General features: G+C 35.0%; 1 protein-coding gene across 1 annotated transcript in view; it reads left to right on the top strand.

Moving 5' to 3' along the window:
* Positions 1-12,781, top strand: part of ITGA8 (integrin subunit alpha 8) — a 209,487-nt gene that overhangs the window by 139,522 nt on the left and 57,184 nt on the right. Inside the window, exons 24-25 of the mRNA XM_052000132.1 lie at positions 3,715-3,820; positions 6,443-6,601. Of these exons, the coding sequence (XP_051856092.1) occupies positions 3,715-3,820; positions 6,443-6,601 (265 nt within the window). The remainder of the gene's footprint in view (positions 1-3,714; positions 3,821-6,442; positions 6,602-12,781) is intronic.

The following is a 12,781-nucleotide window of genomic DNA, read 5'->3' as shown; positions in this document are numbered from 1 at the left end:
AGGAATGTGAACTATAATAATGTAATCTCATGGAACAAAAAGAAGGAGAAGAATAGCACTTCCAGTTCCAAAATGCTTCAGAGAGCTCAAGGAAAATAAAGAAGGAAGTTTGGGGGGAAAGGGAGTATTTTTGTCTATTGATAACATAGTCATTAGTAATGCTGGATAAAGCTTATTCAGTAGAATGGTGAGAACAGAAAACAGATTATTAAGAGATTTGGGAGAAAAACTTTAATTGGTGGTAAACAAAGAAAACAAATATATACTAGGAAATTGGACAGTAAATGGGAGGAGAAATAAAAGGTGCCTGACGAGAGAGTGAGAATAGGGATGATTGATGGAGCAGATTTACAGAGATAAGAGGAGAGGTTGAGATTAGAAGTACAGGGGAAGAGGGTGACCTCTGTCAAGATGAGGGTTACTTGTTCCTCTGAAACGGTAAGAAAGAAAGGACGTAAGGATATTCAAAGGTATAGAGTCACAGACTTTACTTCCTCATTGGGAAAGGTAGATAGAGCTAGGAACTTTAGAGAAAGGCAACATTAGAATAGCTATCATGGAGAATGTGATTTAGGGGCTCAGTGAAACATTTATGGAGATAAAAGATTGCCTTGCAGCAATAAAAACCTACTTAAGATTAGATGATAGTAGACATTTATAGTGAACCCCATCATTTGTGCACATAGATCCAGATTTACTCCTTCCAAAAAAAAGTTTGCCAGTGATTCTATAATAAATATTGGTATTAGCACCTGGCCTAAACATTTTGCTGCCAAATTGGTCATGTAACCAAGGTGCTAGTAGCGAAACTATTAAAATCCCAGCAGCGACAGTGGTCCATTATCTCAAGGACTTTGTCTCTCCCTAAAAGGACTGGTCATCATTATTTTCCTGGACCTCAGGTTTTCTATCAAATGAGGGGGCTTCAGTCAATTATTTCTAATGTCCTTTCTTGTTCTCAAATTCAAAGATATTTTATAAAGTATCTAGACATTTAAATGAAATAACTGCAGTATAAAAAACAAAGGGGCTGTTTCTTAAGGCTCCTTCTTTATGTTGATAGGTCTGTAAACTTAGATTATCAAACTTGTGAGGCTATGTAATTCAACCCATTCATTTTATAGATTAGGAATCTCAGGCAAAGAGTAATAAAGTTACTTACCTGAGATCATGTAGGTGGAAAATAGGAGAGTAAAAATTTGAACCTGTATCCTTGACTCAATATCTGGCATCTGAAATGATAAATAATTACTGTTGGCAAAGAGAAAGCTATTCCCTGGAATAGTTATCATTGAGTTCCCACAGTGCATTTTTATGCAATTTCTTTAGAATTAAGCAATGTTTCTGTGGAATATTAGAAGAAATTGTATCTGACCCCACACCTCAAGGAAAGAACTTTGCTTAATTATTTTTAATTAAAAGAATTTGAATTTTTCCCCAGTCTCTGTCATATATAACTCAGGAAATTTGTAATTTTTCAGAAAAGAAATAGAAGCATACAGAAAGCATAGTAACCCAGACTTAGAACTAGAAGAAATATTATAGTCCATTAAGTACATTTTCCTCACTTTATAGATAAGGGAATTGACACAGAGAATAGATGACTTGGCCAGAGTTATACAACTAGTAAGGATCATACACAGCATTCTAGATCTTTATTACTCCAAGTCCAGGACCCTATCAACTACACCATGCTGCTTCTATTAAGTGATTTGCCTGAGGGACAGAATTCAGTTTAAAATACTTTTTTGTTCTTTCTTTGGACATGGATTATCCAGAAGAGAGAATAAGATTTGAACTTTTGGGAGACTAAGTTGATTACTAACTCCCCTTAAGAGGCCAAAATGATTGATGGCCAAAAGAGATCATTTCCATTGAAACTACTTCTATCTGAAGGTCTAGGAATTCTTCCTCTTGTGCTTTCTTTTTTATTAAATGCCAGCTCAGCTTGCTGAAAGAAAAAGGATCAGTTTATTAAAAATATTTTCTACTGAGACTTGAATTTACCATGGGTTTTGACAAAAATAACCATCCTTCACTTGCCCTGAGTGATCAATACTTTCCATATCTAATCACTGATAAACAGATGATGATATGAAGTAATAGAATTATATTCCATTCCCATTCACTCCATGTCCATATTCCATGCTGTGGATAAACATATGATATGTGAAACTAGTACTATATAATATCACTACCCAACTTATTTTGTTAGATAACATCGATTCCTATCTCATACTCTCAAGTTGTTAGCAAGACACTTTTGGAATATTCAACCAGGTTTTATCCAGAGCTTCTCACCCTGATTCTTGATCTGGACCTTATGATATAAAATAAGATATAGCGCAAAGAACTACTGAAAATTCAGGAATAGAGAGCTGAGAAGTGGCTACTTCTCTTGTCTTGCCCAACATTTTCTGTCTTCATCTTGGTACACGTACTTTTTGAATGCCTGGATGTTGTTTTCTTTTCAATCTTAGCTAGACTTCTGCCAGTAAAGCCCTTTATTAGGGTCACATTTTAGTATAAAAACAACCTCGATTTCCTAAGGGCAATGCCAACAGAATGCAAGCTCTAACAGGCCTTGGAAAGATTTCTGAAGTGGACTCAGAAACAGACTCTATGGTCTTTCCTTTTGGAACCAGCCCAGTTAAATTATGAGAACTTCTACCACCAGATGGGGGCTATAACAACTCATTAAACCATCTACTAATGTGTCAAGGGGTTGTAATCCAGGTTATGAAGGAAAAATTGACCAAGACAGTCAAAATCTCAGATGCTGGAAGTTCTGAAGCATGAATATTTGAGCAAACTTACACAGATAAATATGTGTGTGTGAATATCATATTGCCATCCTAAGTATACCTACATATATTTGTGGGTATATTTAGGATGCAGATAGGGAGTCATGATTCATTGATAGCAAAAAATAATGAATAAAAGAATTCTAATAATATAAATTAGGCTGTCTTCAACTTTAGAGACGTGACCAGAACATTGAGAAATTAAGAGTCTTTCTAGGGTTAGATAGCTACTGACTATTAGAGGTGGGATTTGAATCTAATTCCACCTGGCTTTGAGACCAACTTTTTATCTACCACACTGATTTTTTCTTATTGTGGAGTCATTTAAATTATGTTCAATTCTCTGTGATTCTGTTTGGGATTTTCTTGGCAAAGTTACTAAAGTGGTTTCCATTTCTGTCTCCAGTTCATTTTATGGATGAGGAAACTGAGGCAAATAGGGTTAAATGACTTATTCAGGGTCATACAACTAGGTCAGGAACTGAATTTTGTCTAATTTTTTTTTATTTATCTCAGTTTCCAGTACAGGTCATTGAACAGGTAGAGATTTAATATTGTAGTCAATCGGTAAGCCTTTATTAAATACCTACTATGTGCCTGGCATTGTGCTAAGTTCTGGGAATGTTAAGAAAGGCAAAAAAAAAAAAAAATTGGTCCCTGTCCTGAAGGAATTTATAATCTAGTTAGATTTATGGAGATAGATACATAGATATAGATAATACTACTGAAATGTAATTTCCTTGAGGGAACTGTAGATCTTATCAATTTTTGTACAGGTTATACTCTGACCCAATACTCTATGGTCGGCGCTTATATACATATTAAGTTCTCAGTGAATGTTTGTTGAATGAATGGATGAATGATAGTGATGATAATCTTCATTCAATCATTTGTGATGCTTGCATTGCAGAGTTTCCCATCCACCACAGATTGTTCTGCCAATTCATAATTGGGAGCCTGAAGAGGAGCCCCACAAAGAAGAAGAAGTTGGACCATTAGTACAGCATATTTATGAGGTAACTTAAATGTTAATTTTGTCCTAGCAATGTTGTCTTAAATTCTTTTCTTTAAAAGCAAAAACTCCCCTCTTTGATGCACATTTAAAATAGCACAAATCCAAATTCTTTTACTCACTCTGTATTAGTGTCTTCAAAATATTCTATTTCTAGATGTTGTAGTAGATACTGCACTGGGCTTGGAATCAGAAAGATCCCTCTTCCTGAGTTCAAATCTGGCCTCAGACACTTACTAGCTCTGTGATCTTGGGCAAGTCAATTAACCCTATTTTTCTCAGTTTATTCTTCTGTAGAGTGAGCTGGAGAAGAAAATGGCAAATCACTCCAGTATCTTTACTGTGAAAATGCCAAACTAGGGGCATGAAGAGTCTGAAAAATGATTGAACAAGAAATTCCTAGTTTGGCTCTAAGTCATATGGATTAAAATAGTCATGGATCAAATTTACCTGCTCATTTTTAGTAAAGGCCATTAACAGGAAAAAAAATTTTATAGATTGAATTTTCTTGGTGGAAAGAACCTTAAAGAACAAAATTCCAACATGGTCATCTTAAAGGAAAGGAAATTGCATTGAATGTCATCTCCCATGCCTGAAATGTATTCCCTCTTTACCTCTTCCTCTTAAGAGTCTTCTCTTCCTTCAAGACACTATTCTAGAGCCCCACTCTTCATCTTTCCTCATCTCTCCAACTACTAGAGCTATCCTTTCCAAATTATCTTAGTACCTTCTTCCTAAGATAGTTGTGATAATTGTAAAGTACTTAGGACATCACCTGGCATAAAGTAATGGCTATGGAAATGTTAGTATTATCTTTAGCTAATAATTAAGTTACAGGCTTATTTTAATATAATTGAGGGAGAAAGATCCCATATTGGGAGTTTCCTCATATTGAGACAATTCTAGCTATTTTATATATTCAATTAAAATTAAGTAGCTCAGCTTAATAATGAGACTGCTATCATAGAGAAGATTCATGTTTCAGGTGAAGATATAATACACAATTTCTGAATCACACTTGTAAGATTTTGTAATTTTATTATCTATTTTTAATACCATTAAAAATAAAGAAAAACATTTAATCTCAGATTTGAACCTTTTAAATTTAGAAACATCTAAAATTCAATGATTTATTTGTTGAAACAAAGAATGCCAAAATTGAAATAAGATGACGATTTATTTCCTTCATTACTTTTTTATTTTGTTAAAACATAACACTGAAAAGGAGCAACTACTATCATTTATTTGAAGGTTTTGAGACTTTTCTTCTTGGAAAATTCACCATTAAAAATAAGGTTCTACGTGCTGTTCATAATTGATATCTCCTGTCCCTTTCCCCTAGAGTTTATTACTGCTTATCTTTTCCAATACTCCCAAATGAAGCCCTCATCTTCTACCTTTAAGAGAACACGGGAAGATAACATTGACCAGATTTAACAATCCATTTGAAAATGGATTGTCTGTTTACTCCATTGAGAAAAGAAATCCAACTCTGTCCAGTATCAGAGAAAAGAATTCTGCATGCACCCAACTGCATGTAACTCTGCCTAATAATGGATCAAAGAATCATTGAAAGTTCTTCTCCTGATACAAGATCATTTGGACCAAGGCACACTGTGAAAAAAAAAAAAAAAGAATTCTAAGATAAATTATGCAAATATCCCTATCCTGGTTTCAGCTCTGGGGAGTACCTAAATTAGCCTTTCCTGTGCTCTACTGAAACCATCACAAGAATCCAGCTAACAAATGACCTTACTGGTCTGGGTATAATAAGAATTCCATTTGTTCTGACCACCTCATGATTATCAGTTGTTCAATGCCCATTTAATTGCTCAGAATGTCTTTTTAAAAATACTATATAAGTGAATATCATTAAATTTTGATTGTGTGGATTAAATGGATTACTTAATAAGCAAAAAGTAAAAATGTGTTTTGGAGTTGTTTCAGGATGTTTAAGATCTATGAAAAAAGGTGAAAATTTCCTCTTAATGCTCAGAGATTTTTTAAAAAACAGTGAATTCAAGTGTAGTAAATAGTCTCTGTGAGCTCTTTTGCAGCCACTGAATAGAAGGGCTTTATATTTTCGAAGTGCATATCTCTTTATGAGATGTGAGCTTTTTCTTAGAGATTTACTGATTAAAATAAAGAGATCCCAGCTTTGCAACAAGCCCTTTAAGTGAACTGTGGTGAGACCAGACTATCTTCCGCATTTGATAGATGACCATTCTTCCAGGGGGTGAAAGAGAGTATATCACATATGGTTGTAATTCACAAGTCAGTAAGCAGGAAAGAGTAGACAGCTCTTACTAGGAAAAGCAACAACTGAGTTTAAAAATGATACCGTTAATGTCCCAAGACTATCTCTAAAATTAAAATAATAAAAACAATCAAGGTAAACACCATAATTTTAGACATGGCTAAGCTCTGTGGACAATGTTGAGAAAATCCATACATCGAGTTTTACTGATTTAAACAAACTTTCATAACAGCCATCAAGTCTCACTGTCTAAGCTGTTTACATAACTTTTCTGAACTTATATTTTAGCTGATTTTAAAGGAATTATATATAATTTATATACATATTCATATTAAGTCATGATAGTCACCATAATCATTTCTTTGGCAGCTGCACAACATCGGACCCAGTACTATCAGTGAAACACTTCTGACTGTGGGATGGCCAAATTCTGCAAGAGATGAGTCTCTTCTATATATTTTCCATATTCAGACCCTTGGGCCATTGCAGTGTCAAACAAACCCTGCTATCAACTCACTGGGAATAAAGGTAAGAACCTATTCCTACTAATCATGGTTTCATTATAAAATATATATATATATATATATATATATATATATATATATATATATATATAAATTCTGGCAAGATAGTATGGTATAATGGGTAAAGAGTTGCTCTTAGAGACAAGACTATGTTGGTGTCATGAGAACCAAAAAAAAAAAAAAGAATTAATTGCAAGTGAAAAGCTTCTCTCCAAAAAGACAAGTTCTGGAAAATTGCCTACTAAAGTCACAGACTGGTTTTAATCTGTATCAATGGAAGGACTTCCACTAATCGACACATCATTCTCCATATGTGTAAAAAGATAAGCAATGAAAAGAAGCTGACTGGCTTCTAAAATAACAAATTCATTATTGTTAAAACAAAACAAGTAAACTCTTTAATAATATCAGGCCAAAACAAACAGGATTCCTTCTCCCTTTCTCATGCTTTGGGTAGGAGATTGGACATTTCTTCCTCTCAGTCCCTTCCACAGCTTAGGATTCTATAATTCTTTGATTCTCCTGATATCTTTTTAGACTATTAAATATATCACTTTTATCTGGCTGTATATAATGCTGAATTGTCTGTACACCCGCAAGCCAAAATAAGACATTTCCAAATCTTTTGTCTGGAGGAATCAGTGTGGAATGCTAGTTGTGAAATACATTTGACAAAGTGCTTAGTTCATTGTTTGGAGTGGGAATGATGGGCTCCTACCACCAGCTCCAAGTGCTACTGGTGACATGAGATAATCCCCCAAAGGCTGTCCACATGTCATATGAGCCAAAGGATTATGTTTCCAGGTTTCGATCCCGTTGACAGAATTATGGAGAAGCCACAAGAGGGAGTGTTTGCAGTGAAAGGAACACTCTATTTGAACACAGAAAACACCTGGGTGTGAATCTTGTCCTATTAGCTATGTCCAGGACTCTGACTCTGAGTTTTAGTTTCTTTAGCTATAATCCCATCCAATCTGATGGATCTCACAGGATTGTTGGGTAGAAGGTACTCCATGAGCCTTAAAATGCTATAGAAATATACACTTTTGTTGTTATAGTTGAAACTGATAGTTTTCTCCATCATAAACTTGATTTTGTCCAACTTCAGGGCTTGTCCTGACTTTTCAAGGGAAGGGGGGAAATGCAGTACAAGAGTTTGAGAAAATCATGCTTATCTGAGAAAGAGTCTTACTAATTATAGATATTTCTTTTTTAAAAAATAGAAGGAACTTTCTGCAGGGTAGCTGGGGGAAGGGACATTCTCCTAAAAGCTAGGGGACACAGAGCCTCTGTTTGAGAGGGAACACCAGGAAGAGCTCGTGAAATACTGGGCTCACAGTCTGGGATCCAGGTTTGCCCCCTTCTCAATGGATGGCACAATGTCATTGCTTCTTATAAAAGAGGTTTTTATTTTTCAAGCTCAGCCTGGCTTGGTTTCTATTTTAAAAAGAACAGAAAGTATGAAGGAAAAAAGAGGGGTTCAGTGTTAAAAGACTAGTAGGGCTATGTTAGTGCCTCTCTCTGGACGAATAATAAATGGGAACATCTGTAGTCCACTTAATTATTAAAAGTGCTTCTCTTCCCTAAAAATGGAAAAAATAAAATTGCCATTTCATTTTCCTTGACCCTCCTCTCAAAGCACTTTAGCCTCTTCTAGGACAATGACTTACTGTAAAGTAACTCCTCTTCCAATGTCAGCATGTCAGTGTTTTTGGTAATTAACTTAAAGTTATCTCATCACAGTTTTGGGTTTTCAGTCTACAATCCTGAAGTAGAAAGCTTCTCCTCCATATTTAGCTTCATGATTTGCCTAAGGCTGGCACATTTGTATGTATCATGTAACTTGTTTAACGTACCTCGTTTGCCTTAGACATCTGTCTTTCATTGCTATTTAATGATGCTTTATCATTGTTGGGACAGGGCCTGCAGTTAACTAGCTTGTTATCAGGCCTGTTTGTTTCATTTGGCAAAATAAGTGGAGGAGCAGCCCCTGGAACATCTTGGTGCCATCTTAGCACCAAGCCTGCATTGCCCGATCTTTTCTTTAGTTTCTGAAGGACTGCAATTACCACCCAAATTCCTCTGTGTATACATTGGAGATTAGATACCAGAATAATCTCAGCATAATTTGAGATATAATTAATATTTCAATTCTTTTTCAATAAGTACTTATTAAGTTCCTACATTCTGAATTAAAGGTGAAAAATAAATAGTCCTTCCCCTAAAGGAAACCATGGTCTATTAGGAGGAGATAAAATCTAAGCCAATGATTGTTAGTATAAGTTAAAGTGTGATGAGTGTATAGGGGAGAGATTCAAGATTAGGTAGATAAGATTACTTCACAGATTTACAGACAGACATTAAACAGAATTTCAGAAAGGAGATAATTTAACCCTTGGTTGAATTTCTAGTACAATTTCTAATCCCTTTTACAATAAACAAAACCAGTGTCCATCCAGCCTTCTCTCCATTGATAAGGAATTAAAGTTAGCCCATTCATTCATCCTCCCCTTGTCCCCACTTAATAGTATTTTACTTTTTCTGATTACATGTAAAAATAATTCCTAATATTCATTTTTATAAGATTTTGAGAATCTTATAAAAAAGTTTTTTTTTCCTTCCTTTATCTCTCTGATCCCCAACACAGCAAGCAATCTGATATGGATTATACATGTACAATCATTTAAAACATATTTCCATAAACAAAAGGGAAAAACCATGAGAAAGAAAAAAAAGTTGAAAATAGTATGCTTCCATCCTCATTCAGTCTCCATAGTTCTTTCTCTGGATGTGGATGGCATTTTCCATCTCAAATGGAATTGTTTTGCATCAACACACTGTTGAGAAGAGCTACATCTATCATGGTTGATCATCACACAATCTTTCAGTTATTGTATACAATGTTCTTCTGGTTCTACTCCCTTCACTCAGCATTAGTTCACGTAAGTCTTTCCATATCCCTTCTTCTTGTGAAAAACTCCAGTTTTGTTTCCATTTTTCCTTATATCAAACCTGAATATTCCTCTTTACAACTTCTACATATTCACTGCTTGTATTTTTGTCCCTTTAAGGTCAATTGGAATGTTTATCTCTTTGAAGCATTGACAATTCTTCAAATACTTGAAGACACTTTTCATGGCTCTTCAAAATCTTTTTCAGGTCCATATGGACCTTCTCTCAATGCATTCTCATATGGTGTAACCTTCTAGATTTAGAAGATGAATGATGGGGCAGCTAGATAGTGCAGGGATAGAGTATCTACCTTGGATTCAGAAGAAACTGAGTTCAAATCTGGTTTTAGACACTTAAGATTTCTAGCTGTGAGACCCTGAGCAAATCACTTACCCTCAATTGCCTCGCCAAAAAAAAAAAATAGAGCATGAGTGAAGGCTTCTGTAGCCAGAGGATCTGGATGATGGCAATACTATCAAGCTATCAAGCTATCAAGAAGCTGATACAAATACAAATAGAAAGGCAAGCAAGGGGAGAGGATGGGAAAGACTTAATAGCACATTTAACCTGAAACACAGAATACAGCAAGAGGACTAGTGTGAAATGAATCTGAAAAGATGGTAGAAAGGTAGGGAACCCATTGGGAAGTAGAGAGAGGAAGCTGTGTATATTAAATACCAGAATAAAATGTTTTCATGTTTTCTTTCAGACAATAAGTAACTATAGAAAATCTTGAAACAAAGGAATGACATGATCAAACTAGAGTACTAAGAACATGACCAGAGAAGGTTGGAGTAGAAAGGAGAGAAACCAAAGGCAAAGAGACTATGAAACTTAATTGTTGTTCACTCATTTTTCAGGCATGTCCTATTCTTTGTGACCCCATTTGGGGTTTTCTTGGCAAAATATTCTACTAGAGTAGTTTGTCATTTCTATTTCCAGATTATTCGATTAATGAGTACATTGAGGCAAACATAGTTAAGTAACTTGCTAAATAGTGTCTGAGGACAGATTTGAACTTATAAAGATGGATCTTATTGACTTTATGCCCAGAACTCTATTCATTGCACTCCCTGGGTGCCCTAGGAGACTTATACAATAAATATTAAGGTTCTAAATTAGATTAGTAATAGTGAGAGTAGAAAGAAAAAAAAAGATATGCCATATCTTAGAGACAGGATGCACAGGAGATGGTAATTAATGTATAAGACATTAAGGATTAAGGTAAGAACTATTATCCCCTTTTTACAGATGAGGAAACTCAGGGTCTGAAAGAATAAATGACATACCACAGTCTCATAGCTAGTCTCATAGTGTAACTCAGATTTTCCTGACTTCAAATCTAATGCTACTCTTCTTAGCTGCCATATATGTAGTTTTATTTTGAGGAGTCAAGGTCATCATTATATAGAAAAGCATAGCAACCTTCACATGGCCATCCATACACACTATATGATTTGGGGCAAAAAAGAGTTCCTTTTGCCAGGTGCAGCAGCCACATTTGTAATCCTAGCCACTGGAGGAACCTGAGCCTAGCAAATCTCCAGAGTTCTGAGCTGAAGTTGAAAGGCAATAAGGTGTCCACATAATTGGTATCACACACTACCATTAAGGTGCTGAATAAGTTAAGTACTAATATAGTAAGGCAAGGAGCCAAGGGCTTCTACACAGCTAAATGATGGCCTAAGTTAGAATTAGAGGGTTATAGCTCTTCTACCAATAGGAGAAACAAGTGAGTAGCTCCTACATTTCCAGGGAAGCCAGTTGTTTTAAAAAGAAGAAAGAAAAAGCAAAGGAAGAGGATGATGAGGAGAGACTTCTCTTATTTATACTTCAATCTCTTTATTTGATAGAATTGCTGAATAATTCCTTTTTATATGAAATTTTAATTTTGCAAAGAAGTATTCTTACAACAAACTCTGTGAAGCAGATGATACATGTAGTATTATTCCCATTTTAAAGATGGAAAAACTATGACTTGGAGAGATTAAATGACTTACATAGCCATTAAATGTCAAAACTGGGATTCAAAACCAGTCTCCTGACTTTGAAACAAATGTTCTATAATGATATACTTCACATACTACAGATTACTATTTTAAATAAATACTTCTATCTCATTGGCAAGAGTAGAATGCCTTTAATGAGATCAAATCTAGGATGGGTTTGGTTTTTGGTGGGGGAAGTATGTAATATGTAATTAATGGGTGAACATTTGGATATGTGGGAAGCGGGTTGGTTTTGGAGTGAGAGTACCTTAATGATGACCTAATACCTGATTTTGTTACCTTGAGCTGATTACTGAAGTAATTAATGTTAAGTGCGCTTTCTAATCTATAAAATTAGAGTGTTTGGTTGGATGGCCTTGGAGCTCCCTTTCAGCTAGGACTATGAATCTATAGATTGTTTTCTACAGCTTGTCAAACTATGAAAGCTTCAAACCACAATAAGACTTAAAGTTTCATAGGTTAAAAGTACAGTAAAATTTTGGGAATAATTAAATTACATTATTATATTATTATTATATCACTGAATAATGAAAAACCATAGGTTTCTTTAGAAAATAAACAGATTTGGTGCAGTGAGAGCTCTGCTTAAGGTGAATGTGTTCTCTAGGACATAGTAGATTCTCGCTGTTTGAAGGTCAGGTATTCATAGAAATTTAGGCTACCTCTTATTTGATGTGGTTTGGAGGGAATCTTTTTATAGGAATGGATTAAGAGAGGTATCTTCTTAGTGATGCTTTTTTAAAAATCCGTTGTCTCTCTAATCAATAATTAGGATCTTTGTGTGGAAGATGATAATCACTGAGATTCTGTGATGTGTGAAATAACTACATGAAGCACATGTATAAAAATATCACCTTCTTTCTTTAATATTGCCATCCATCTGAATGAATTGGTTATGCTTTCATGGCAGCTGCATGAAGCACAAAGTCCATTGTGACAGGAATAGAAGATCCTAGGGATGGATGCCTTATGGAAGGATATTACATTGCTCTCCATAGTCTCACACAAATCATAAAAGCTTTTTTCATCATCTGGAGTATAATCACTTCTAATTAAAGCAATCCTAGAATCAGAGATTTAAAACTGAATGGAGCCCCAGAGATCAGCTAACCCAATCTGCTCATTGTACATCTGGGAAAACTGAAACCCAGAGAAGAGAAATGATCATTGCAGCCTCATAGAAATGGTAGATAATAGAGGAAGATTTGAATTTGGACCTTTTG

Source organism: Antechinus flavipes, chromosome 5 (assembly GCF_016432865.1).
Source record: "Antechinus flavipes isolate AdamAnt ecotype Samford, QLD, Australia chromosome 5, AdamAnt_v2, whole genome shotgun sequence".
NCBI lineage: Eukaryota > Metazoa > Chordata > Mammalia > Dasyuromorphia > Dasyuridae > Antechinus > Antechinus flavipes.
Note: the sequence above shows the minus strand (reverse complement) of the source record. Positions and strands in the feature narration are given on the sequence as shown.